This window comes from Nannospalax galili, unplaced genomic scaffold (genome assembly GCF_000622305.1).
Source record: "Nannospalax galili isolate Female #2095 unplaced genomic scaffold, S.galili_v1.0 scaffold566, whole genome shotgun sequence".
Taxonomy (NCBI): domain Eukaryota; kingdom Metazoa; phylum Chordata; class Mammalia; order Rodentia; family Spalacidae; genus Nannospalax; species Nannospalax galili.
Window position 1 is genome coordinate 3,190,538 of NW_008355811.1, and position 26,773 is coordinate 3,217,310.

The 26,773-nt window shown below is 43.5% G+C and overlaps 1 protein-coding gene across 2 annotated transcripts in view; it reads right to left on the reverse strand.

Moving 5' to 3' along the window:
- Glt1d1 (glycosyltransferase 1 domain containing 1) overlaps nt 1-26,773 on the reverse strand; it is a 99,652-nt gene that overhangs the window by 52,471 nt on the left and 20,408 nt on the right. For both annotated transcript variants that reach the window (XM_029556452.1, XM_008853786.3), the window contains exons 3-6: nt 23,634-23,739; nt 17,860-17,911; nt 4,959-4,995; nt 2,249-2,305 (exon numbers count right to left, since the gene is read on the reverse strand). In XM_029556452.1, coding sequence (XP_029412312.1) covers nt 2,249-2,305; nt 4,959-4,995; nt 17,860-17,911; nt 23,634-23,739 — 252 coding nt within the window. The remainder of the gene's footprint in view (nt 1-2,248; nt 2,306-4,958; nt 4,996-17,859; nt 17,912-23,633; nt 23,740-26,773) is intronic.

Genomic DNA, 26,773 nt, shown 5'->3' on the forward strand with positions numbered 1-26,773 from the left:
TCATAAAAAAGGAGATAATTTTTTTTTTTTTTAAAGTACCTACTTAAAGCCAGGTGTGGTGGCACATGCCTTTAATCCCAGCACTCAGTAGACAAGGCAGGCCTGGTCTACATAGTAAGTTCTAGGCCAACTGGGGCTACAGGGAGACCCTGTCAGACCAAAAATAAATAAATAAATAAATAAATAATAAATAAATAAATAAATAAATAAAATATCTTTTTAAAGACTGGGGCCATCAAGAGTTAGTCATGGATAGGGAGGGACTCAGGGATCCACCCCCACCCTGACTGATGCATTGGCTACTGATGACGCTGGAGGAGGGATGGGCAATATCTTCAGTTACTGTTGAATTACCCGGCTCCTTGTGGTCACACAGACAGTCCTGCTTAGACTCATCAAGTTATAAAATATTACAAAAAGACATGACTCGGCAAAGGGAAAGGTAAAAGGATTTGGGGGGGAGGGTTCATAGAGAGTGGGAGGACAATAATTAAAATGTGCTATATACATGTGTGAAACTGAAAACAAATTCAATAAAAGTTATAGCTATATAAAAAATGGTAATCCAGGAGCAGCAACTCATACCTTTAATCCCAGTACTTGGAAGACAGTACTGTGAGATTGAGGCTAGCCTGGTCTATGCAGTGGACTATAATGCAACAGTGGAGAAAGAACTACAGATAACAATGAGACAGATGAAGCTCAAAAAATCATGCTTTGCAGAGAAAGCCATGTATAGAAAAATATTTCCACTGGATTCACTAAGATGAAATTCAGACAGGTAGAGCTTGCCTGTGATGACAGAAACTGGAGGAGGGGTTGCTCACCAAGGACCAGAATTAAATATAAAGAGGGCTCTACAAAACAGCTGAGTGGAGGGAGTGCGCCCAGGTCAGCCAGACTATCTAGTGCCTGGGTATGTAAGTTTATCAAAACTCACCTAATTTTACCCTTCAATTCTCTGCTTTTCACAAAATGTGAAGTGTCATTTAGAAGAAGCTTTTTAAAAGATAGTATATCTGTTCTTATTTGTAAAATGGATTAAGCAGGTTAGAGTAGTTAGTACAGTTTTGTGTTATTTTTGCTTCAAAAACATCAATTTAAAGATATGTATAATTGCTAAGAAAGGTCATGGCAAACAGCAGGAACAGTTTTGATGGTGAGATTTCAAGTGATATAAACTTTCCTTTTCTTTTTTCTACAGTGTTCATTTATCATGTAACCAACAGAGTAAACACACAAGGTTGTTGCTCTAAAAAATAACAGATGTCACTGAAAAAGAACAGATGTCACACAGAGTGATAATCAGAAGCAGGTGCTGGGGAACCAGGACTTAGTTTGGTGTTAGAGCACTTACCTGGCATGCACACACCCCTGGGTTCCATGCCAACACATGTTAGAAACAGTCCCTCTGCCTCCCAGCCCTGCCAACCACCAGTTAAGATAAGCCAAGTTACACTTGCAAGTTTGTTCTCCTCTTCAGACTCACCTCACCTTGTTTCAACTCATTTTGCTTCCTCCCTTTCTTCCACCCGAACCGATCAATGTCTATAACATGACAGGCTCTCTTTTCAAAAGATTAAGTTAGACAGGGCTGGTGAGGTGACTCAGCTGGTAAGGGCACTTGATGCCAAGCCTGATGATTTGAGTTCAAGTCCTGGGACCCACATGGTGGAAGGGGAGAACAGACTCCTCTTGTTCCTCTTATTCCAATCCATGATACTTCTTCTTGCCCTAGTCCACCAGAGCCAACCAGTTTCTGTGACATGACCACCTCTCTTTTAGAACCTAGTTAATCTGGTTGTGGTGGTACACACCAGTAAGATGCTGAAGAGGTAGAGGCAGGAGAATCATGAGTTTGAGAAGTAACCAGGCTGTACCTTGGGCTTATGAGATGGCTCAGTGAATAAAAGCACTTACTGCCAAGCTTAACAAGCCAAGTTCAATCCCTGGGTCCCCCACAGTGAAATGAGAATATCAACTCCCAGGAGTTGTCCTCTGGCCTTCACAGTGCACCATGGTGCATGCATATAACACAAACACACACACACACTCACACACACACACCACACACACACACACACACACACGCACGTACACACATACTCACGCACACTAAATAAACGTAATTTTTAAAACTGTAAAACAAATGTAAATATTTTTTAATGGAAGCCTGGTTAGTACATGAATGTGGTGAATGGCAGGAGGTGGTTGGGACAAGGTCCCAGGAGGGGATGCCATGCTGTACCTGAGCACTCGAGGAAGGTGTTCCAATTAAAGGTGTCATTTGGTATCGTTGAAACTCCTGGTCAAAGGAACAAGAGAAAATTCACTTCACTGACACCGTCATGGTAGGTTGAAGTTTTGGTTTTTAAAAATCCATTCAGAGCTAGGCGTAGTGGTACAGGTCCTTAGTTCCATCACTTGGGAGGCAGAGGTAGACAGATATCCTTAAGTACAAAGTCAGCCTGGTCTATAGAGAGTTCCAGGCAGGCCAGCGCTACATAGGGAGATCCTATTTCAAAACCAACAACGAAAAAACAAGACAAATCCATTCAGAATCCTGAGTGCTTCACTGGGCACAAAGGTTCAGTATGCCATGGATTGCCATAATCACCAGCCTACTTGGGCCCCCAGTACCATCACCGGGACAAACCTCCTTAGGCTCACACAGATCTCTAGTTCTTTAAAGATGTATAGGAAAGTCTTCTAAAACATTAGCACCTAAATTCTAACAGCCCCGTGTAAAAATTCACCTTCATTTAAAATTCCAAAAGTCGATAGATGCTATCATTTACTCAAAGAGAGTCATAGATTTAACTCTTTCATACAAGTGGACATTTCAGCCAGGTGTGACATCTATAACCTTAACACGTAAGAGGCTGAAAGCAGAAGATTCGTTCCAAGGTCAAGGCCAGCCTGGGTTACAGTGTAAGTTGCAGACCAGTCTTCCTGGTATATATAATGAATGCAGATGGGAGGGGACTGTTGTGCTGGTCAGTTTTAATTGTCAAACTGACGGCAACCTAGAATCACCCTGGAAGAGTCTTAATGAGAGACTGTCCAGATCAGGTTGGCCTGTGGCCATGTCTGTGGGGGATTATCTTGATTGCTAATTGATATGGGCCCACCATTCCCTAGGCAGAGGGTCCTGGATGAGAAAAAGTGGGCTGAGTACTAAGCATATATGCGGTACTCTTGACTGTGGGTGTGATGTGACCAGCTGTTTTAAGTTGCTGTTGCCTTGACGTCCTGCTATGATGGACTGTAAACTGGGACTGTGAGCTAAGATAAACCCTTTTCCCCCGAGTTAATTTTTGTCAAGATATTGTATCACAGTCACAGAAATAAAACAAGGACAGTTGTATAATGTAAATTATGTCATCCAGCTTCCTCTGACATACTGAGGTCGTCATTTGCCCTGAATAACACAGACCAAGCTACTCAGCAGGTACCTTCTGCCCACTGCCTAGAGCTCTAAGATCTGTGGGTATGTGTGGGTACGGTCGCTTTCGCCAATGTATGCAGCTGGTAGAGTTTCAAAGAGGTCAAACAGGTTGACCCTGGCAACATGCAGGGGTGCTAAGAAGCTCTCCCTCTGCAGGAGACAGTCACAGCAGAGGAAGGGGCTCCAAGTCCAGGCCACACAAACACACTTCCCACATCCCTGGGAGCACAGTTTTTTCACAATGGAAAAAGCTCATTTGAAAAATGAGATAGGGGAATTAGAGAGATGGCTCTGCAGTTAAGAGCACTGACTGCTCTTGCAGAGACCCAGGTTTGATTCTTAGCACCCACATGACAGCTAACAACCCTCCACAACTCCAGTTCCGGGGGATACAATGCCCTCTTCTGACCTTCTCAGGTATTGCATGACATGGGTACACTTACATATGCGTAGACAACACTCATACACATAAATAAAAATAAATAAAATATTGTTTTAGAATAAGAAAAATGAGATAGGGTCTCATGTAGCCTAGGCTAGCCTGGAACTCAGGTGACCTCTGACCTTTCCACCTTTACCTCCCCAGTTCTGAATTATAGGTAAGTGCCAACAAGCTCCACTTCCACTGATGGTTTTAGAAGCAGAATCTCTTCCTACAAGGTGCACAAGAGTCAAGAGGGGCCTATGGAGCTGGCACAACTCCCTCCTCCCTGCCTCAGCCACAGCACCTGTGCTCACCCAAGTTAAATCAGTCTTGAGTCCTTCTATGGACTTCCTCTGTCAACTCTCTGCCTTCTAAGACACTTTTCAAGAGTGAATGGGACTCACTAAGTGAGTCACAGGCTGGGCTGTGGGCCATGGGCCACCATCAAGAGGGACTGGGTGGGGTGAAGGGTGGCCTTGGGGAAGAGTCTACATCCCCTCACTCAAGGCAACTCAGAGGAGCTCAGACCTCTGTCCTGCATAGTGTTTTATAAGACACTAGATTCAAGCCTGTAATACATGCACTTGGAAGGTGGATGTAGGATGATCAGGAATTCAAATTCATCCTCAGCTACATAGGGAGTTCAAGGCCAGCCTAGGTTAGATCAAAAAGCAACAGCAAAACCCCAGGAATGGAGCAGACCAGACCTCCACTGTGGGAAAAATGGTCATCTGTGTTTCATTATTATTTTATAATTATTCATCCTTTATTCCAATGTTAGAAAATAATAAATGTATCCATACTATTATTCTAAGAATATCTCAGGAATTATATTATCTCGTCCACAGACATTCTCTTAAAATATAGAATATAATTTGAGCTGGGTGATATGATTAGGCAGGTCAGGTGCTTACCACCAAGCCTGAGTTCAATCCCTGGGACTCATGTGGTAAACAGTGAGAACCAACTCCCATAATTCATCTTCTGACTTTCACATGTGTGCAGTTTTGTAAGCACACACACACACACACACAAATACACACACAAAGAAATAAATGTAATAAAGTATTATATATATGTTCTTACCTTGGCTCTGGACAAAGATCTTACCAACAGCATGTGGCTTTTGAAAGGAAGAGAAAAGGGGGTAAAAGTTAATTTGATGATCAATCCATTTAATGCTTTTTAGAAATAAGTCATTAAACATTCCTTTTGGGAAACAGCTGTAAGCCAGCCACACCTGCACTGGGAGCACCGGGTTACTTTCATTTTAATAGGTTTTTCCATTAATAACAGCATCTCTAGGTAGAAGCACAAAAAAAGAAAGTCTCAATTTCAGCTTTGTACAACTTCAGCTTCACAGGGCTGATGGTAGGAGGGTTTCTGAAGCTTGGGGGCACCTGCTCTGAGAAAGAGGGGGGCTCTGGAAGTGCCATTTGGGGGTACATCCTCAAGTGGAAAGCAAGTATTCCCCAATCTTTAGGACAAAAGAGGAAAGAAGGAAGATGAGAGAGGAAAAGACAGGGAGAGAGGAGGAAAGTGGGAGGGGAGGAGAGGAGGAAGAGGGAGAGGAGGAGGAGGGAGAGGAGAAAAAGAGGAAAGGGGAAAGAGGAGGAAGAAGAGGAAGACAAAGAAGAGAGGAGGGGGAGGAGGAGGAGGAAGAGGAAGAAGAGGTGAAGGAGGGAGATCCAAAGAACACAAGTGGGCAGAGGCCTCCAGTGAAGGATAGGCTGATCTTGGGACCTGGTGGTCTTCCCAATGCCTCCAGGTATCCAGAGCAGAAATAGTGCTCCTCTCTTCTCCATCCCCTCTTCCCCCTTCCACCCATTCTTCCATCTCTGTCAGTCCTGCCTTCCTCTTTCTCTCTCTTCTTCCCCTTTGTGCCAAAATACCAACTTAGTATTCCTTGTGATGTTTCCTATTGAGACTGAAAAAAAATTACGAGACAGAAAAGAATCCAAGTCTTTAAACGGTCATGTTTGGACAGAGATGGGAATTGGAACAGGGCAGCAAACCCACTGTCCTGAAGCAAAGAGAACACACAGAAGCCAACAGCTAGGGCCAAAATGCACAGTCCTCAGGAGGTGAGGGGTGGGAGACTGAGGCAGAGCAACTCTCTGTCCTGTGACCTAAACATTCTGATGGGAACTGAGCCGGAAACGACACTGAAGGCCACAAAGTTTATGGTCCTGTTGAGTGTGTGTGTGTTTGTGTGCATGTGTGATTATATGTGTGAGCATGTGTGTGGCATGTACACGTGTGCTTATATGTATGTGCATGTGAGCACATATGCATTTGTGTGTGCAAGTATTATGTATGTACACGTGTTTGCATGTGGAGGGGTACAACACCACTGTTAAGACAGCAAGGCTCTGGCACTGAAAGGTGCTGGTCCTCACGCTGGTTTGACAGTTTGGACAATAAGTTGTCCCTCTGGCTGGGCTGCATCTCTATAATCTGTGGGAAGAGAGGGAGCCAGCAGCAGGGGTGTCAGGAGGAACAGCTTCCGCTTCTGGGCAGAGCTGGTACAGAAACAGAAGTTCAGTTTGGGATTTTCCTTTAGCATCCTACTGTTAACTTAACCCTTAGAACCATGGCCCCCCTGCAAAGCCTTAACTTCCCTGCTCAAAACACCACACCACAAACAAATTGTGAGAGAAGCCTTCCCACTAGCACTGGCTGTTCTTGAAGAGGATCCAGGTTTGAATCCCAGCACCTATGTGGCAGCTAACAAGCATTGGTAACTCCAGTTCCAGGGATCTGACGCCCTCTTCCGTCCTCCACAGGCACTGCATAACATGGGTGCACTTACATACATGCAGGCATAACACTCATACACAAAATAAAAATAAAATTAATTTTTTAAAAATAAAATGTTTCAAAAATCCCTTCTCAGTCAGGCATGGCGGTGTGTGCCTGTAATATCAGCATTTATGAGACTGAGGCAGAAAGACTGCTTCAAGTTTGAGGCGAGCATAGGCTACAATGTAAGATCCTGTCTCAAAACAAAACAAAACAAAAAACCCAAAAATCTACTAATAAAGATGACTGACTGACCGACTGACCGACTGACTGATTGACTGATTGATTGATTGATTGATTGATTGATTATTCAAACAGGGTCTTAAGTAGCTTAGGCTAGCCTCAAACTAGCTGTGCAGCACAAGCTCACCTTGAATTCCTGCCCCTCCCATCTTCCCCTTCTGAGTGCTGAGGTTACAGGCATGTGCCACCACACTTGGTTTTGGGGTACTAGAGACTGAACTCAGAGGCGCATGCATGCTAGGCAAATACTTTAATCAACTGAGCTGCATCCCCAGCCTGAAAGTGATTGCTTTAATGGGACAAAAAAAGAGGCTACTAGCCATGGTGGTGGTATGAAATTAGAAACTGAAGCTGTGATCCCTATGATATTTCCTGATCTTCACTGATGCCCCACTGTGAACAGAGGAGGTGGAGATCTTGGCCTGAGACTACACTGCTGGTCTCAGGGAGTGAAAAAGAATACTCTGAAAACTGATTTCTTGGATGGCCAGGTGGATGGCACAGTCCGAAATCCCAGCACTGGGAGGCTGAAGCAGGAAAGACTACTCAAGTTCAAGGTTAGCATAGACAAGTTAGTGAGACCTTTTCACAAAATAAAAAGAGGGTTGGGGATATATGCCCAGTGGTAGAGTCCTCCCCTCACATGGCTGAGGTCCTCAATTTAATACTCAGAAAAAAAAAAGAAAATAAAAAGAGGAAGGAAGAGAGAGAAGGAAGGGGAATGAGGGAGAGGGAGAGGGAGGGTGGGAGAGAGAGAGAGGAGAGGGGAGAGAGAGAGAGAGAGAGAGAGAGAGAGAGAGAGAGAGAACAAGCTGACAAGATGGATCAGCAAGTTTTCACAGCCAAGCCTAAAGACCTGAGTTTGATCCCCAGAACCCACATGGTGGAGAAAACTCACTCTAGCAAGTTGTCATTTGATTTCCACATACATGATGTGACATATGTGTGCACATGTGCACCCATACACACATACACACACAAACACACACAAATAAATAATAATAAAAGAAACCTAGGCAAAGGCAGTTGGCTTATACTGATTTTGAAAAACATGCTCTACATTAGAAGGGTACAAATGGAAATTGATTTTTCTTTACTCAAACTGGATTGCTTCATTTGCCCCAAGGTACCCGGGGTTAAGGGCCTTGTGTATCACTTGCCTTGCCGAGTAGCTCATGGTTGGACCCAGTGGGTAAAGTGCTTGTTGCACAACATGAAGACCTGAGGTTGGATCCCCTCCACCCATGTAAAAAACCAGATACTCCTGTATCTAGAATCCCAGTTCTGGAAGACAGAAATCGGTGGATCCCAGGGTCTTAGTGGCCAGTCTAGCCCCAGTGGCAAGCCTCAGTTTCTGTGAAGAGACCTTGCTCAAAAATTAAGTGAAGAAATGGTAGAAGACATTCTGAGGAGGAGAATCCCATACCTGTTCACACACTTGCACACACCACACACATAGATCATGTTCTAGTTTGCTTTCTGTCCCTGTGATAGACACAATGACTAAGAGCATCTTGGGTGGGAAATGGTTTCTTTCAGCTTACACATCACAGTCCATCACTGAGGGAAGTCAGGGCAGGAGTTTAAGCAGGATCCTAGAGGCAGGAACTGAAGCAGAGGCCATGGTGGAACGCTGCTTACTGGCTTGTTTCCAGACTCACATTCAGTTACTTTTCTTATAGCTCAAGTCCATGTGCTCAGGAATAGTACCACCACAATGAGTTGGGCCCTTCTATAGCAATTAGCAATTAAGAAAATGCTCCCACAGGCCAATCCAAAGGAGGTGATTTCTCAATTGAGATTCCCTCTTCCTAAGTATGTAAAGTTGACAACGGAAGCTAACAATGACAGATATAGATGATAGATAGATAGAGGATAGATCATTTTTAACGCATATAATAAAAAGACTATCTTAATACCTATGAGAAACCATCACTTAATTTCACAAATTTAATACAAAAAGCCAGCGTACTACTAGGTAGGTGTTCACAAATAAATATGGCTTTGTAAGAGACCCCACTCTGTATAATAAAAGAACAGGTGGGGCTGGGGGCATGGCTCAGCTGTAGAGCACTTGTTTAGAACCCACAGTGAGCTAAGCTGCAGGCTTATCTTAGTGGTAGTACAGCGCTCTAGTGAGGAGATGGAGGCATATGTGCAAGGCTCTGGTCTCCATCCCCAGCAGCACAGAAGAGGAAAAGAAAGAAAACCACAGCAACAAAAAGATTGCCTGTTCTTTGGTTAGTATAATGCAAAGGCTAATCTTCTGATACTAAACTTTTTACAAATGAAAGCTATAATAAGAATTATCCTTGCAATATATACACAATTGGGCAGCAAAATAACTTCTATTTGAAATTACAACACAACTTCTGATTGTAGCTTTCTTATGTGAATGTTTATAACAGTTACAAATTGCTTACAAGAAATCATGCCTCAAACATACAATGTTCATAAAATGTGTCTATGCCACAGAACACATACAAATTGGTGCTTCTCGGGGATAAGGTATCTTTATTTTTTGCTTCTATTCTTTTTTTTCTCAAAAATCCATTACCAAGCAAAGAAAAAAAGTAAATTCCAGGACTGGAGAGATGGTTCAGTGATTAAGACCACGTACTGCTCTTGGGGAGGACTGGAATTCAGCTCCCATCACCCATGTTCAGAGGCTCACAACTGCCTATAACTAGGGGATTCCACATCCTCCTTGGCTTCCAAGGGCACCTACACCCATGTACACATACTCCATACACACACACACACACACACACACACACACACACACAATTAAAAAGTAAAAATAAAATATTTTAAAATAGGGCTGGAGAGATGGTTCAGCAGTTAAGAACACTGGTTGTTCTTGCAGAAGACCCGGGTTCAAATCCCAGCACCCACATGGCAGCTAACAACTGTCCATAAGTCCAGTCCCAGGGGATCCAACAGCCTCTTCTGACCTCTGTGGGCACTGCATGACACGAGTGCACTTACCTACATGCAGGCAATACATGCATGCACATAAAGTTAAAAAAAAATAATAAATAATTTTTAATAATAAATAAAAGTAATATTCCCAAAAAGGGTGGAGGTTGGAGTACAGTCCTGCCACTGAACTACAATATGAACACAGAAACATTTTTCATGAAAACATATATGGATGAGATGAAGAAGGCATTTAAAACTAGGCTGGGGTATAGTTCAATTGGTAGAGTGCTTGCTTACCATGCACAAGCCCTGGGTTCCATCTACTGCAATGGGGTTACAATCATGTGTGTGGAACCCAACATGGAGAGGCAGGGAACATGAAGTTAAGGGCCCAGTGACCAGTGGCAATGGCAAAAGTCATGCACTGGATTCAGAAGTCACCGCCCTTTCACAGACACCTGGCCAGAAGACTTGGTGTTGCATCAGGTTAACATGGCAGGTACACGCCCAGTATGACCTCTGGGATTGACAGATCCCCAATCCTTTGAGTCACTCTGAAACCTCTTGGTCCCAGGGATCTCACATGGGAAAGTAAATAAAAGGAACATTTGCTGGTCCATTAAGAAATCCCCAAGGAAAGCCAGTCTTAATAGATGTTATCAAAATTAATAGCTTCCAAGATGGGGTCTGTGCCTGGAGGTTCTCACACACAGCAAGGTGCAGAGAGCCAACATGCATCCCCCAGGTAGTCTGAAGATGAAACTAGGGACAAGTGGTGGAAACTATGCCAAAGATGTGAGGGGCCGAGGAGATGGCTTAGCTGGTAAAGTGTTTATCTTTCAAGAATGAGAACCTGAATTTGATTCCCAGAACCCACATTAAAAATCCAGGCATGATGACATATGTTTGTAATCCCAGCACTGGGGAGGCAGAGACAGGCAGATCCCTGGGGCTTGCTGGCCAGCCAAATCTACTCTGAGCTCCAGGCCACTGAGAAACCCTGTTTTAGGGGAAAAAAAAAAAAAAAAAAGGGGGAAAACGTTTACGTTGACCTCTGGCCTCCACATGCAGGCACACATATGTGCATGGGCACCTGCACACACACACACACACACACACACAGAGGCATGCACACATGTACACACATAATAAATCAATAAATGAATACATTCTCTAAAAAGTGAACTTTTAAAAGATTGTTTAAAACTTCATGTCCAGAATATAACCTCACAAACCAACTGCAGCTCTGACCCCAAACAGGACAGATGCCCAGTGATCCAATTGCATACAATGCTGACTGGTGTGGAGCGTGCTGGAATCTTGTAAGATGCCAGATTAGGGCTGACAGAAACACCACTAAAATATCATGACATCAGCCTCAAATCAAAATAAATAAAATAAAAACAGTTTTACTGAACTCCAATAGACTAATTTGTGTAGGGTCAGCCATCGCTAGATCATCCAAATGGCCTCCAAGCCAGGCATAGAGCACACATCTGGAAGCCCAGTGCTCAGGAGGCAGAGGTAGGGGCAGCCTGTAAGTTCGAGGCCAGCCTGATCTACATAGCTATGGGGTTACATATTGAGACTCTACCTCAAAAAAGAAAGAAGGGAGGGAGGGAAAGAGGGAGGGAGGGAAGGAATACATGCATAAAAGTGATGGTCCTAAAGACACCCTGGCTGTCTCAGAGGCTGGTGTTAACCCATGAGTTGCGGAACAAACCCTCATCAAATACGTTTTTGTGAACACACGTCTACAGACACCAATGTCTAGTGTAACCAGAACAGAATCCCCCACATACCCTGTGTGCCACAGTTCCATAAGACGGCTGATCCCAAGGACATCGGTCTGAGGGAGGAGGGGCCATAGGAATGAACTCCACACTGGCTTTTGAAGACTTAGTACTAAAGAAAGCAAAGCCTTTCCACTGAGTTCACAACATTGAAGAACTTAATAATGGATCCTGGGTTTTGTGGGTTCAGTGCACACTCTGGCCTTACCACAGGCTTAGTGACCACCGCCAATAATACCAGCACTCAGGAGTTTAAAGTAGAAGGGTTGGGAGTTCAAGGATCTACATAGCTATGGGGTTACATATTGAGACTCTACCTCAAAAAAGAAAGAAGGGAGGGAGGGAAAGAGGGAGGGAGGGAAGGAATACATGCATGAAAGCCTTGGCTACATAGCAAGTTGGAGGACAGTCTGGGCTATCAGACTCTGTATTAAAAAAAAAAGAAGAAAGAAAGAAAGAAAGAAAGAAAGAAAGAAAGAAAGAAAGAAAGAAAGAAAGAAAGAAAGAAGGAAGGAAGGAAGGAAGGAAGGAAGGAAGGAAGGAAGGAAGGAAGGAAGGAAGGAAGGAAGGAGGGAAGGAAGGAAGGAAAAGATTTGAGGGCTGGAGACATGGCTCAGCAGAGGACCCAGGTTCAGTTCCCAGTACCCACATAGCAGCTGACAACTGTAACTTCAGTTCCAGGGTATCTGATGCCCTCTTTTGGCCTCCATTGGCATTGCATGCACATGGTGCATTTACATACCAGCAGGCAAAATACTCGGTTTGGTATTCATGGTTAGTACCCATGATTTAATGAGTTGAAATCATTTGTTTTAGTTAAACTAGCTACCAATATTATTCTGTTCATTCTAAGCCTTTGTTAAGTCACTCGGAATATAAATTTTTAAAAAGCTTTTTTAAAAAAAGCAAGTACCATAATCTTTCTAATCTGAGACAACTGAAATTTGATCACACTTTGTGATAATTAGATGAGGTTAAAATACAGCCTGAGTCAAGCCTGGTTACCAAAACAGAGAACATAAAATTAAAGTCTAAGCTGGCAGTTTCCTCTAAGAAGATATATGGCTGCTCAAATCTGTTATTACCTAGGGGCAGGGCAGTACGTGCCTTTAATCCTAGCACTCACAAGGCAGAGGCAAACAGATCTCTGTGAGATTGAGGCCAGCCTGGTCTACATAGTGAGTTCTGGGCCAGTTAGGGCTACAGGGAGACTCTGTCTCAAAAAAAAAAAAAAAAGTTATCACCATTCACAATATTGAATAAAAACAGTCTCTCTTCAAAAATCCATCTGACACAATTCCATAAATACAGCTGAATAATATACTTTTATATTATTTATACATAGTTTTATTTGAAAAAATCTAATCAAATAAAGGTATTGAGCTGAAGTTTATTGGAAAATCCACCCACCAAAACAGTACAAAAACATGTATTAAAAACAACCTTACTTTCAAATTTAATAACTGCCCCCCATCCCCCCATTCCTTTAAGCTACAAAAACAAGTTAATCTATTATTTTATGAGGTTTACCATGGAGCTCTCTTCATCTTCATCCAGCACCAAGTCATCTTGGCTGCCTTCTTGGTGTTTTCTCTTTTTTATTTAAAGATTTATTATTATTTTATTTTTAAAAAATTTAATGATGTACCTTACTTTTAATTACAGGTATATGTGTGTGCTTATGTGTAAGTGCAGGTGTCTGTATGGGTGTTGGGGTATGTGTGTGTATGTGTGTGTGTATGTGTATGTGTGCATGTACATGTAGGTGCCTACAAGAGGCCAGAATGGAATGTTGGCTCCCCTGGAGCTAGAGTTACAGGCAGTGAACCACCCAACATGGTTGCTGAGAACTGAATTCAGGCCCTGTGCATGAGCAGCAAACATTCTTAATGGCTGAGCCATCCCTCCAGTCCTTTGATGTTTTTACAAATGCCTCTTTTCTATACTTGAAAGATGACTCAAGAATGCAGAGCTGGCTGACCCAGGGCAGTTTGAGAACCCATGTTGGGCTCACAATCCATAACACTCTGCCTTTTGTTAACAAAGTCATTGCACCATAGCTTTCTAAAATTCCTCATTTTTGTTTCAAAATTAAAATTTGTCATGAGTACTCAAAACTATGAGTTACCTTCTTGAAGCACCCGCACTATCCATTGTTTTGTTTTTTTTTTTAATATTATTACATTTTTTATACTTTTTGGGGGGGGTCTTTTTGAGACAGGGTCTCCCTGTAGCCCCAGCTGTACTGGAACTCACTATGTAGACCAGGCAGGCCTCACAGAGATCGCCTGCCTCCGCCTCCCAAGTGCTGAGACTTCAGGCATGCGCCACCATGCCCACCTTTATTATATTTTTTAATTAGGGGGGTACACTTGCCAGGGCACAAGCTGGCAGTCAGAGGACAACCTAGGGGCATCAGTTCTCCCTTTCTACCATGTGGGTCCTGGGGACTGAACATAGTTTGTCAGGCTTAGAATCTCTACCTGCTGAGCCATCTCACCACCCTCCACAGACTTTTAAGAAAATGTCAAATGCCCACAGCTGAACAAGCAAAGGGTCTGTCACTTTACCTTCAAGATGAAAAACAGAATTAAAAGGGGCAGGGCTTGTTTTGCACACCTGGAATCCCAGCCCTTGGGAGTGGAGGCAGAAGAATCGGAAGTTTAAGGCCAGACTCCTCTACCTGAAGATTTCCTTTAAAAAAAAGTGCCTTGTTGAAGGTTGAGGATACAGCTCTGTGTAGAATAAATATTATTTGCAAAGCCCTAAGTTCAATCCCCAAGACAGGAAAAAAAAAAATTCAAGGGTTTACACATATTTCAAGCTGGGCAGAGTGCACACACCTGTAATACAAGCATTCAGGAGGCAGAGGCAGGAGAACTGCTTAAGTTTGAGGCCAGTCAAAACTATATAGTGAAGTCATATATCAAAATAACCACAGAAAATGGGGCTTGGCCAGCGTGTAACTCAAACATCACACCAGGATACCCTGGAGATAGCCACAATACTTTTTAAAATAAGCACAGAAGTGCTTTGCACAAGAACAAAGTAATGTTTCCACAGAGAACATTACAAAACATGTATTAAGGGACTGGAGAGATGGCTCGGTGATTACGAGCACTTGCTGCTCTTGCCGAAGACCTGGGTTCAGTTCCTAGCACCCACATTGGGCAGCTCACAACCATCTGTAACTCCAGCTCTAGAGGAGCTGGCCTCTGAGGGCACCTGCCTCATGTAGCATACACTCACAGATGCATACACATAAATAAAAATCTTACAAAAAACACATTAGATTTGAAAATCCTGTGATCTGCCGTGCTTGATGAAGGGCATTTCCACACACAGCTGGTGCAGTGTAATGAATAGGAACAAGTGAGGTCATCAAGTACTGGTGTCATCCCCTTGCCTAGAGCTGAGACCTTGGGGTTTTCGCTCATCATTGCTGCCCACACAGAAGACAGGGTACATTATGCCCTAACATTATTATGAAGTGATTTTGGTTTCTTTAGGACCCTGAAAGAATTTCTGGGGCCTTACAGGTCTGTGGACCCAACCCTGAGAACCACTGGTTTGGATGACTAGTTTAGGATGAAAGAAGAGAGGGTCAAGCAGGTACTGGGGAAAGGTAGAAGCCAGGAAACTCACTGTTATTCTTCCTTTTCTTCTTATTCTTTGTTTTCATTTGAAACAGAATCTCCATATGTAGCCCAGACTGGCCTTGAACTCTCCATCCTAACTTCCTCAGGTTACAGGGATGCACCTGTATGTTAATTCTGAGGATGATAATTCATTAAAATGTATTAGGAATTTGGCCACCAGACCAGCCTGGGGGTTTGTGCATGCCTGTGATCCCAACTACTCTAGAGGCTGAGGCAGGAGGCTTATGAGTTCAAGGCCAGCCTGGGCAACTTACTGAGCCTCTATCTCAAAATAAAATTAATAAGAGAGAGGACTGGGGCTGGGGCTGTAGCTTAGTGGCAAAAGGCTTGCCTAGGATGCATTGAGACCCTAGCACTGCCAAATGTTTAAATAAAATAGAATAAGGGGCCTGGAGAGAAGGCTCAGCAGTTAAGAGCGCATAATGCCACTGCAGAAGATGCAAGTTCATTTTCCAGCACCCACATCATGTGGCTCATAGTCACCTGTAACTCCACCTCCAGGGAACACACTGGCTTCTGCAGGCACTGTACATACACGCAGAGACACACACATATTATGTTAAGGTTCAGATAGCCCCGCCCCCTCACCAACAGTGTCTCAAGGACTTCTCAAGCTCCTGAGAAAAGGGAACCTAGCTGATAAGCGCCCTGGTCTTTGAAGTCAAGAGAAGCAGACTTTTCTCCACTGTTTGGCCAACACAGCAGGCTTCCCCTTTGATCTCTAAAGAGGACAGGTTTTAATAGTCCCGCTCTGCTCTCCCACCCACCCCCAACTTTAAAAAAAAATACATCTTCCCCCCTTCTGCAGGAAGCAGAAGCCTCCCCCTTTAAAAAGACCCCAGCCCAGCTCACCACCTGGGCAGAAACTTTCCCTTCCTGGAAGGGAATCTGTCCCATGTGTTCCTTTGCTAATAAACCCTATTCCAATGGAATTTTATCAGTGTCCTGGTGCTTTCTCCTGATCAACCCGATTCCTCCATAGACTACTTTTTATCTATCATATTATACACATAATAAAAAATAAAATATAAAAGGAAAAAAAAGAAACCACCTCGGTTCTCTGTCTGGAAGTATGTAAAAAATGAAACAACCTGGCCCTGGTGATGCCTTCATTCACAGGCATCTACAGTCTTGAACTGCAGGAAGAGACTGAGGCCCAGCCACAGCTGTGTCTTGTGCTGGTCCCAATGTAGTACATTTTCAAATCAGAATTCTGACCTGTAAATCCTCCCATCAGACTTGTGCTGAGTTGACGAGGGCATAGGCACAGTGCTCAATCAAGGAGCAGGCAGAGCCCAGGCCCCCAGCACTGGGGATATAGGCCTGGCCACTGGAAGGTCCAGACCTTGATATTTTCCTTAGTTCTGCCCTTGAATGTCTTCCAAAACCTACTAGGACCCCATTGGTCTCCCCCAGCTCATTCCACGTGCCAACATCAGTCAGTAAGTGGGGGCCAGTGAGGTGATTCAGTGGGTAAAGGCATTTGTCACCAAGCCTGACAACTGGAATTCACATGGTGGAAGGAGAAAGTGGACTCCTAAGTTGTCCTCTGACCTCCACATGCATACCATGGCACTCACCCCCACACATACAAATAAATAAATGGAATAAAACTTTTAAAGTCCTTAAGTGGGGTCACTTGCAGATCCCCTGAGCCTTCACTGCTTACAGTTCTTAAATAGTTCAGCCCAGGAAGTTCCTTCTGCCACCCCTGGGCATTTACAGGGTGGCCCATAAGCCTCTGATCTGAGAACATAAAAATAAATCAGACAAAGCATTAAAGGACTTGGCTATTGGGTTGATTTCATGATTCAATAACATTAAAAAAAAAATCACAGAAATTTAGGAGTGGGAGAGATAGCTCAGCAGTTAGGAACACTGGCTGCTCTTGCAGAAGACCCAAACTCAGTTCCTAGCACCCACAGGACAGTTCACAACCACTTGTTACTACAGTTCTAGGAGATCCAGCACACTCTTCTGGTCTCCAAGGGCACTGCATTCACTTGGTGCACTTACATACATACAGGCAAACCACTTGCACACATAAAATAAAACTAAATAAAATCTTTATAAAAAGAAATCACTCAACTTTTGAGAGCATCTACACTTTTTTTTTTTTTTTTTTTTTGGTCTTTTTGAGACATGGTCTCCCTGTAGCCCCAGCTTGCCTGGAACTCACTATGTAGACCAGGCTGGCCTTGAACTCACAGAGATTCACCTGCCTCTGCCTCCCAAGTGCTGGGATTAAAGGCGTGATCCACCATGCCTGGCTCACATCTACACATTTTAAAAGATCAGTACTGAAGCTGGGTACAGTGGTGCATACCTTTAATCCAGAACTTGGGAGGCAGAGGTAGGTGAATCTCTGAGATATGAGTTCAAGGCCAGCCTGGTCTACAAAGCGAGTTCCAGGCCAGCGAGGGCTACAGGGAGACCCTGTCTCAAAAAGACCAAAAAACAAAAAAAAGATCAGTACTGGAGAAACCCAACACACAAGTGGACTGTATCAGACACTGTCTAATAGGCTGCTTCTCGGTTCTCAAACCCAACTGAAGTGAGAACACATACCCACTGTAACTGTGCTATGTCCTTCATTGACTCTGTGAAAGCCACAGCAAACCTGTGAATGAATAGAGATAACAGACAATTAGTCCGGAATTCAATTAACATAACTGTGAAACAGCTCTTCCCAGCATCCTATGAGGGACCTGGTAGAATAGCAGTCTAAAGTGCCATCAATCTTTATTACTCCTGGTCACTGCCCATTAGGCTTAATTTCCACCTGCATCGGAAAAAGTTATGTACGCAAGAGGTAAACCAGATGCCGCTCAAATCCCTATTTCTTTTGTTCCTTTCATGTAACACTAGACAGGCAAAGATAAAAATCAAGAGCTGGAAAGTAAATGCAGGAGACAAGCAAAAGATGTAGTTAATAAAAGACATAGTTAATATGCTGTGAGTCACGCAGAGTAGGAGCTTGACAAAGGATGTCATGCATCCTACAGCACCCACATCTGCCAAAGACAGCATCACACCTTCACAGGGTGCCTGCATGATCACGGGAATGCCTATAACATCACAACTAAGGGAAAGCTAAGGGCTCTAGTTCTAAGAAAATAGCAGAGCATTATATAAGATTGTGTTTGCTGGACTTTCAAGATGGCTCAGCAGGAAAAAGAGCTTTCAGTCAAACCTTATGAGCTGAGTTTGATCCCCCAGAATCCACATGGTAAAAGGTGAGAACTGACTCTTACAAGTTGTCCTCTGATCACCACATGAAAGCTATGGTGGCACGCGCACGTGTGTGCGTGCACACACACACACACACACACACTAAATAAACATAATAAAAACAATTATGCTCGTGATGAAGTATATGCATATGACAGCTACATTTTAATAGAATGGTATAAACCCTCCCTGCATGGAAATTAATATGAAGATGTTCCTTTTTACCAAACTAGATGATAAATAGTTTAAACAAAGCCCACGGGGCTGAGCATGGTGGTATATGCCTTTAATCCCAGCACTCAGGAGCCAGAGGCAAGTGGCTCTCTTATTTACATAATGAGTTCCAGGTTAGCTGGGGCTACATAGTGAGACTCTGTCTCAAAAATAAATAAATAAATAAATAAATAAATAAATAAATAAATAAATAAATAAATAAATACAAATTTTAAAAAGCAACTTGACACAATCGTTTTAAAGATTATTTACACATACAATTGGTAACAATCACACAGAAAATTTTGATAAATTCTGAGTTGGTATCTCTGTTAGTGTTATCCTTAATCTTGATCATCAGCTTGACTGGATTTAGAATCACCCAGGATACACACCTCCAGGCCTGTCTGTGAGGGCATTTCCTGAGAGGTTTAACTGAGGTGGGAAGACCCACCCTGAATGTGGACAGCAGCACCCCATGGGCGGGGCTCCCAGAATGAATACAAAGGAGAAAACAGCGGAGCAGCAGCATTCATCTCTCTCTCTGCTTCCTGACTGTGGACACATGTGACCAGCTGCCTCACACTCCGGCCACCACGCCTGCCCCACCATGATGGACTATATCCTCAAACCATGAGCCACAACAAATCCTTCCTTCAAGTTGCTTTTGTCGGTGTGTTCTCACAGCAATGAGAAAAGTAACTAATAGGGTTAGATAGCAAGTATGTGTATCATTGAGTAACTACCATTTGAAAAATGCTGATGAAGAATTCAGAGGTGAGATGCATTAGATACCCAGACATATCCAAAGTACAATAATTAAAACAGTTCTGGCAGTGGAGAAAAAAAAGGGAGATTGAAACTAAACACCAGGTCAGAACCAGACTCAAATGCACCTACAAATATAACCTCACAAAGTCAGAGAAAGGGTTAAATGAATAGAAAGATTTGTTTTGGAAAAGATGTCAGAAGAAACGGAATAGCAAAAGCCTGAGAGGTCTACAGAGCTTGTAAGGCAAGATGTCTCTGAGGTCCACAGAACTATGTAAGTGAAGATATCTCTGGCCTTAGCCTACAAAGGTCTCCTAAGCATTGAAACCTATGATTCATGGGAAGGGGGAGGTGCCTTCACAGGCAGCCCTGGTAAAAACCAACTGTGTCAAAAACAACAAAATCAAAATTCATGAATCTAGGAAAGTGACTGGTAGAGACTGAGGTGGGAGGCATTGATGGTGATAGGAGGGAGCTAAAAGAAGTGGGGGAAAGTAACCAGAATACATTATATAAATTATGAAATTGTCAAAGAACAGAATCAATTAGTTTTTAAAAGCCACAAAATAGATTCTGAAGATAAAAGCGTCTGACCATTTAAACTGCTCAGGATGCTTTCTGGCCTGCTGACATGCTCTCACTGAGGACCTCAGAGACAGCTTGACTTACAAGGTCATGATGACCTCCAAGGGGGGGGGGACCTGTTCAATGGTTCCTCCTCATTCTTTGTCACATTTGCCCTGTCCCTGGCATGAAACACAGTAGTCTCTTCCTCCTCCTCGAGACACCTCTGCACTGTTATAGAAATGTGTTCCTGCCCATTGTGCTAACCCGTGTGTCTCACTGTGGACCTCCTCTTGCCTCCTAAAAAAATGCCGAACTCCTGGGGCCTGGGAGAGGGTTCAGTTAATAAAATGCTTCCCACACAAGCATGAGAACCTGAGTTTAGATCCCCAGAACCCACGTATAAAGTCAGGTGTGGTGGTGTGTACTTGGGGAAGCAGAGGCAGGCAGATCCTTAGGGCTTGATGCTTAACCAGAGTGGCCTAACCAGTGAGCCAAATGTCCCAGTGGAGACCCTGTCTCCAAAAATAGGTGGATGGCTCCTGAGGAATAACACCCAAGATCGACCTCTGGCTACCACTGTACACACACGTGTTCAACCCCTGACTTTTCCTCAGCTATACTCTCGGCTACTGAATCAGTTCCCAAAGTGTTTTGAATCTATTCACTTATTTTACATTGATTTATTTTGTATATGTAATGGTAGGTGAGGTGTTCCACGACCGCATGCATGTCATAGCACTTGAATGCACACACACACACACACATACACACACACACACACAAAATAAATGTAATGAAAAAATGTAATAACAAATAAGCAATAACAACAAATACAGTGTTTTCTTCCAGAATGCACCTAGAAACAGAACACTCTCAATTCTTAGATATACTTTATTTAATTTTGATATTTATTATATAATTACCAATGCTTATTATTTCATAATACTTAGAAGCTGAAAATATAATACAAAATTAAAATTTAATATTATACTACATAGTATAAAAGTTTGAAAATGCTGAAAAAGTTCAAATAATACCATAATGAAAAATATACCAATTTTAAAAATACTTGATGAAAAATGAAATGCTCATTATAAAGCAAGACAAGTTCAATACCTTGTTTATAGGAAACTGTGCCATGTTGTATCAGACAAAAAATCTATGATTCATGCAGCTCTCTTGCCCACTGGCTTTAATCAATACCCTCCAAATAAAAGTCAATATTTGTTTTAATAACAATGCAATAAATAACCCTAATGATAATGCTGTAAGATGGATTCATTCAATACTGTTTCCAGTAAACAGAATTATTGTCCTTCTACACAGCTGTGGAGTTAAAACCACATGAATAGAAATGTAATAAGTTTTTAGAATGTGAAAACAATAAGGAAACCTGCACTGATAGATCACCTTTGTTTTTTCCATTTTTAATTTTTATCTATGTGTATGTGCTATGTCTCTCTAGGTATGTAAACCATGTGAGTGTAAGGGCCCACAGAAGCTAGAAGAGGGTGTTGGATACCCTGGAGCTGGAGTTACAGGCAATTGTGGCAGTTGTGAGCTGACTAATATGGGTGCTGGGAACCAAACTCAGGTCCTCTGAAAGAACAGCAAGAACATTAAAGATTTATTTATTTTTATGTGCATGAGTGTTTTGCCTGCACGTATGTTAAGTGCACCATGTGTGTGCCTGGTTTCCCTGGTGGCCAGAGCAGGGCATCAGATCCCCTGGAACAAGAGTTACAGACTATCAAGAGCTGCCATGCAGGTGCTGAGAACAAAATAGGAATCCTCTGCAAGAGCAGCAAGTGCTCTTAACCCCTGAGCCATCTCTCCAGCCCCTGATGGATCACCTTTCACAGCAACCCAAATGTTTCCATGCCTGTTAATCCTACTGTACACATGTGCATGTACATACATGGTCTCCATTTTTAAGAGTTGCATTTCCTTAGTTTAGGGATGCTGTCAGGAAGAACTGAGGTACTGAAACTTGATGCATACCACCATAACCCTGGTCTTTATTTTGTTTTGTTTATTCTTTGTGGGGTTTTTTTGTTTTGTTTTGTTTGGTTTGGTCACAAGGTCTAATAGCCCAGGCTAGTCTCCATCTCACTATGTAGCCAAAGATGACCTTGAGCTTGACCTTCTGATCTTCCTGCCTCCACCTCTCAAGTGCTGGGATTACAGGTATGTACCATCACACCCAGTCTATGCAGTGCTGGGGATCCAACCCAAGGCTTCATACATGCTAGGCAAGCACTCTACCAACTCAGCTATAGCTCCAGCAGTAACTTTAAAATCTTAATGGACATTGGTTTTGTTGTTGTTTTTGTTTTGTTTTATTTTGGTTTGTTTTTTTCAGTAGACTGTCATGTCAGGCCACATGTTGGTCTATAAAATAAATTGTGTGTCCTGGGACCTGAGCCTCAAGGGCACCTTTCCAGTTAGGCAGTGGGAGCAGAGACAGAGCCCAAAGCCCAGACCCACAGACCCTGTCATTTAGTCACTCTTTATAGAGTTCACATGGGGGACTTACTCATCCTGTGGACTCAGGTGACTGGAATCTGTCTTTGGAAAAGTTATGGGTGTCAACATCCCACTCAGTGATGTGGCACTTATAGCAGTGACTCCATTCTGGTGTGACTGTGCCTGGGGCCTGGTGCAGGAGACTGGCTCAAAACATTGGCCTCCAGGGAATTTTAACAGGTAAAGAGTGGGGAGCACAGCTCTGGAAGTGATTCTGGGATGGGAGTTATGACCACCCCACCCCAGTGTTCAGAAAAGTGTGGAGCCCTCAGTCTGTGTTGTTGTAGTTCCTTGAAGGTGCTAGTCACGGCGAGTGTCTGGAGCCGGGTTTGCACCATATCTCACAGAATTACTGTGCTGTCCTAGAAGCTGACAGTCATCTTGGAGAAGCAGCACCTGCAGCAAACAGTTGCACCCACGCAGGTACTCCAGTTCTAGATAGCTGGGAGTGGCACATAACTTATAAACGAAGGACTGAGCCACAGTTCAGAAGCAGCTGGTGACTACGCTTCCAAATGGTTTACAGACCTCAGAAAGTAACACAGACAAGAGCCATGCCCAAAACAGGAGGATGAAGGTCACATCAGCAAGACCTTAGGGACTGCTAACATAGCACATGCCTGTGTTGCTCTTAGAAAACAACTACTTAGCTCTGCATGGTGGTGCACACCTGCAACCCCAACACTGGGGAAGTAGAAGCAGGAAGAAGAGAGTTCAAGGTTATCCTCAGCTACCTACAGAGGTCAAGGCTAGCCTGGGCTATGTAAGACCCTGTCAAAACTCACACACAAAACAAACAAAAGAAAAGAAAATACTAGCCCTGCTTTCTGCCACACAGAACCATCTGAGAATAGTTATGCAATGTTATCAGTAGGTTGGGTCCAACAACTTATTCACCATGAGGGTTTTCAGCAAAATAAAAATGCTTTGAGGGCCATGTTACTATGTGTGCCAAATGAATACAAAGATGGCAAGACATTGATTTCCCATGGTGAGACCGAAGCCTCCCAAAGGAGAATTCCCACAGGTCTTACCTGGCTTCCTCCAGAACTTTCCCCATAACTTCATTTTTTTCTCTGTGATTGGCATCTTCATTTAAATCAGTTCCACCAAAGATGATACCAAAAGGAATGCCATGACCTATGAAACATGACAAGTGGGGACAGAGTTGAACTTGGTGGTATCCCCTGATGACCAGTCCCCAGGCAGAAATTAAAAGCTGTCATTCCCAGAGCACAGGGATTGTGGGGCTGGTTTGCCACCTGCTTATTTGTTCTACAACAGGGCTATGTAACCCAGGATGACCTGGAGCTCTCAATTCTCTTGCCTCAGCAGTCTCAGGGCTGCGATTACAGGCATGTTGTCAGTTTATTTTATTTATTTATTTATGGGGGGGAGGGTGCATGTGCCACAGCTCCAATGTGAAGACCAGAGGATAACTTTGTGGAGTAGGTTCTCTCCCGGCACCTTTATGTGGGTTCTGGAGGTTAAACTCAGATGGTCAGACTTTCATCAAAAACCACCTTTACCTACTGAGCCATCTTACCAGCCCAGTGTGTTTTTTTGAATCAGAGTCTCATAGCCCAGGCTGGACTTAAGCTTGCTATATAGCTGAGGATGATCTTGAACTCTGGATCCTTCTGCTTCCAATTCCCAAGTGCAGGGGTTAAGTGTACACTACCACACCAGGTTTACTCAGTGCTGGGGATGGAAACCAGGGCTTTGTGCATGCTAGATAAGTATGTGACAGACCAAGCCACATCCCCAGTCCCAGCTCAGCTCTCCCAAGGCATCAAGCATCTCTATTAAAAACCCTCACTGAGATAAACATTCATGATGACTCATGCCTTTAATCCCAGCACTCAAGAGGCAGAAGTAGGTGGATCTCTGTGAGATTGAGGTTAGCTTGGTGTACACAGTGAGTTCCAGGCCAGCTGGGGCACAGGGAGACCTCTCAAAACAAACAATACAAAACAAAACAAAAACGCCCGTCGAGGGCTGCCTAGATGACTCAGCAAGTAAAGGGGCTTGCTACCAAGCCTGGCGACCTGAGTACAACCCCAGGACCACATGGTAGAAGGAGAGAAATGACTCAACAAAGTTATCCTCCGACCTCCACACACACATGCTCACACACCTATACACACACAAATAAATTAGTGTTGAAAAAAAAGTGTGAGATTAAATAAGGCATGTGCAAGCTACAGTCATTAGGACTATTTTTTTTAATTAATATGCTTTAAATTTTAACCACTGGAAAATACTGTTCACTTCCATCATCAAAGCCAAGATCTTCAGTACTGGGAAATTTCGATAACAGGCAGCCCCAGAGAGTGATGACAGAGTGAGGGCCCTGTTTATCATCCACTAGCCAGAAGTTCAGGGGACTTGAAGTCTTAAGAGTGGGCAGAGCAGGGGAAGAACAGGTCAGGCCTCTCTAGGTAGCCCAGACCCTTAGACATCAGCAGGGCCTGGAACATCAGGGATGGACACTTTTCTCATGATCAGCAGCAGCAGCTCCTAAAACCAAGAGCTGAAACCACAGGAGCCTGAATAGAACATGAGTAGCATTCCTGGCCTGAATGGAAACCTGACATTCTGAACTGCCTGGAAGATCATGAGAGTACTAGTTATCTCAAGGCTTTGCAGGAAACAGAGACATACTTTGTCCATCCAGATGGACCTGTCAATCTGGACAGAAAAACTGCCCTCCAAGAAAGTGTCTATTTTACAGGCTTTAGAAATAATATAAAGCCCTGCCTAAAATGTAGGTCTGCACGATTGTCTTTCAGGTCGCTGTCCTCTCTCACCCCTTGAGAGGGAACGCTCCTGTACCCTGCAGTAAGTGTTACCAGTTTCCTTACTGGCTCATCTGAATTCTCTCACATAGATTGCAGGGCTGGGGAGTTGAGGGGAGTCCAGAGAGATCCTGGCAAAGCACTGCTGGAAGTAACTAAGATGAGTGTGTGAGGTAGAAAAGAGTGAAAGGGTAGGGGTGCCTGTTCCAGCATGGGGTCTGAGCTGACCCACGCAGAGGGGGCTGTCATTCTGGCTCACTTAACAAATACTGTCCTCCTGCCCATGAGATTACCTGTTCATCAATGCTCATCAAAAGTGACTCACTGAGAGGACTTCCAAAGGTCAACTAGAAACTTCAAGAAACCACAGGCTACAAACTACTCAACAGGCCAGGTCTAACAGGCTCTCTCTGGGATTTCTTACATGGGTGACTTTATTGGCTCAGCATTTAAATATCACAAGTGCTGAGCTTTCCCAAGTTGGGTCTCAGAATTGTTCTTGTCAGGTAAATTATCAGAATCCATCTTTCCTCTTTGTACAGGTTTTGCTCACACCCTAGAAGTTTACCGCTAAGAATTTGGCCTCAAAATAATATAAGCAAAAGGCTGGGATATAGCTTTGTGGAAGAATTCTTGCCCAGCCTGCATGAGATCATGGATTCAATTGCCAGTACTGAAACAAAAAAAGAATGAGAGGACGAGGAGACAGAGGAGAAGGAAGAGGAAGGGGAGGGGAGAAGAGGAGGAAGAAGAGGAAGAGGAGGAGGAGCACAAAAGCAAACCGCAAATGGAGCCTGCTGGTACATGTCTGTAATCCCAGCTACTAAGAAGCCAACCTATGCAACTTAGTGAGACTCTATCTCAAAAAAAAAAAGTAAAAAGAGCCTAGAGATACATAGAGCCTAGTGATGTAGAAGACTTGCCTAGAATGAGCAGCCTTTATCCAATCCCAAGTACCATAAGAGAAAGGAGAAATTTAAAAAAGATCCCAAGTAGGCTGGGCACAGTGGTGGTACACACCTGTAAATCCAGCACTCCAGAAGCAGGAAGATCAAAAGTTGGAGGCTAGCCTGAGCTACACAGTGAGACCCTGCCGAAACAAAGAAGCAAACAAATCAAACCTGAACTATAATAAAGTAATGTGGGTACAATAAGGCTGCTAGAAGCAGAAAGTCTTAGAAACAGTCTATGAGCACTAGCACAGACAGATCAGTAGTTTATTAGAATCTCTCTCTCTCTCTCTCTCTCTCTCTCTCTCTCTCTCTCTCTCTCCCTCTCTCTCTCTCTCCCTCATATAGAAAGATTCACAATATCCGTATATTCACACCAGACTGGGGGGAGCGGGCTGAGTGGTTAAAGCACTGGCTGGGGCCGAG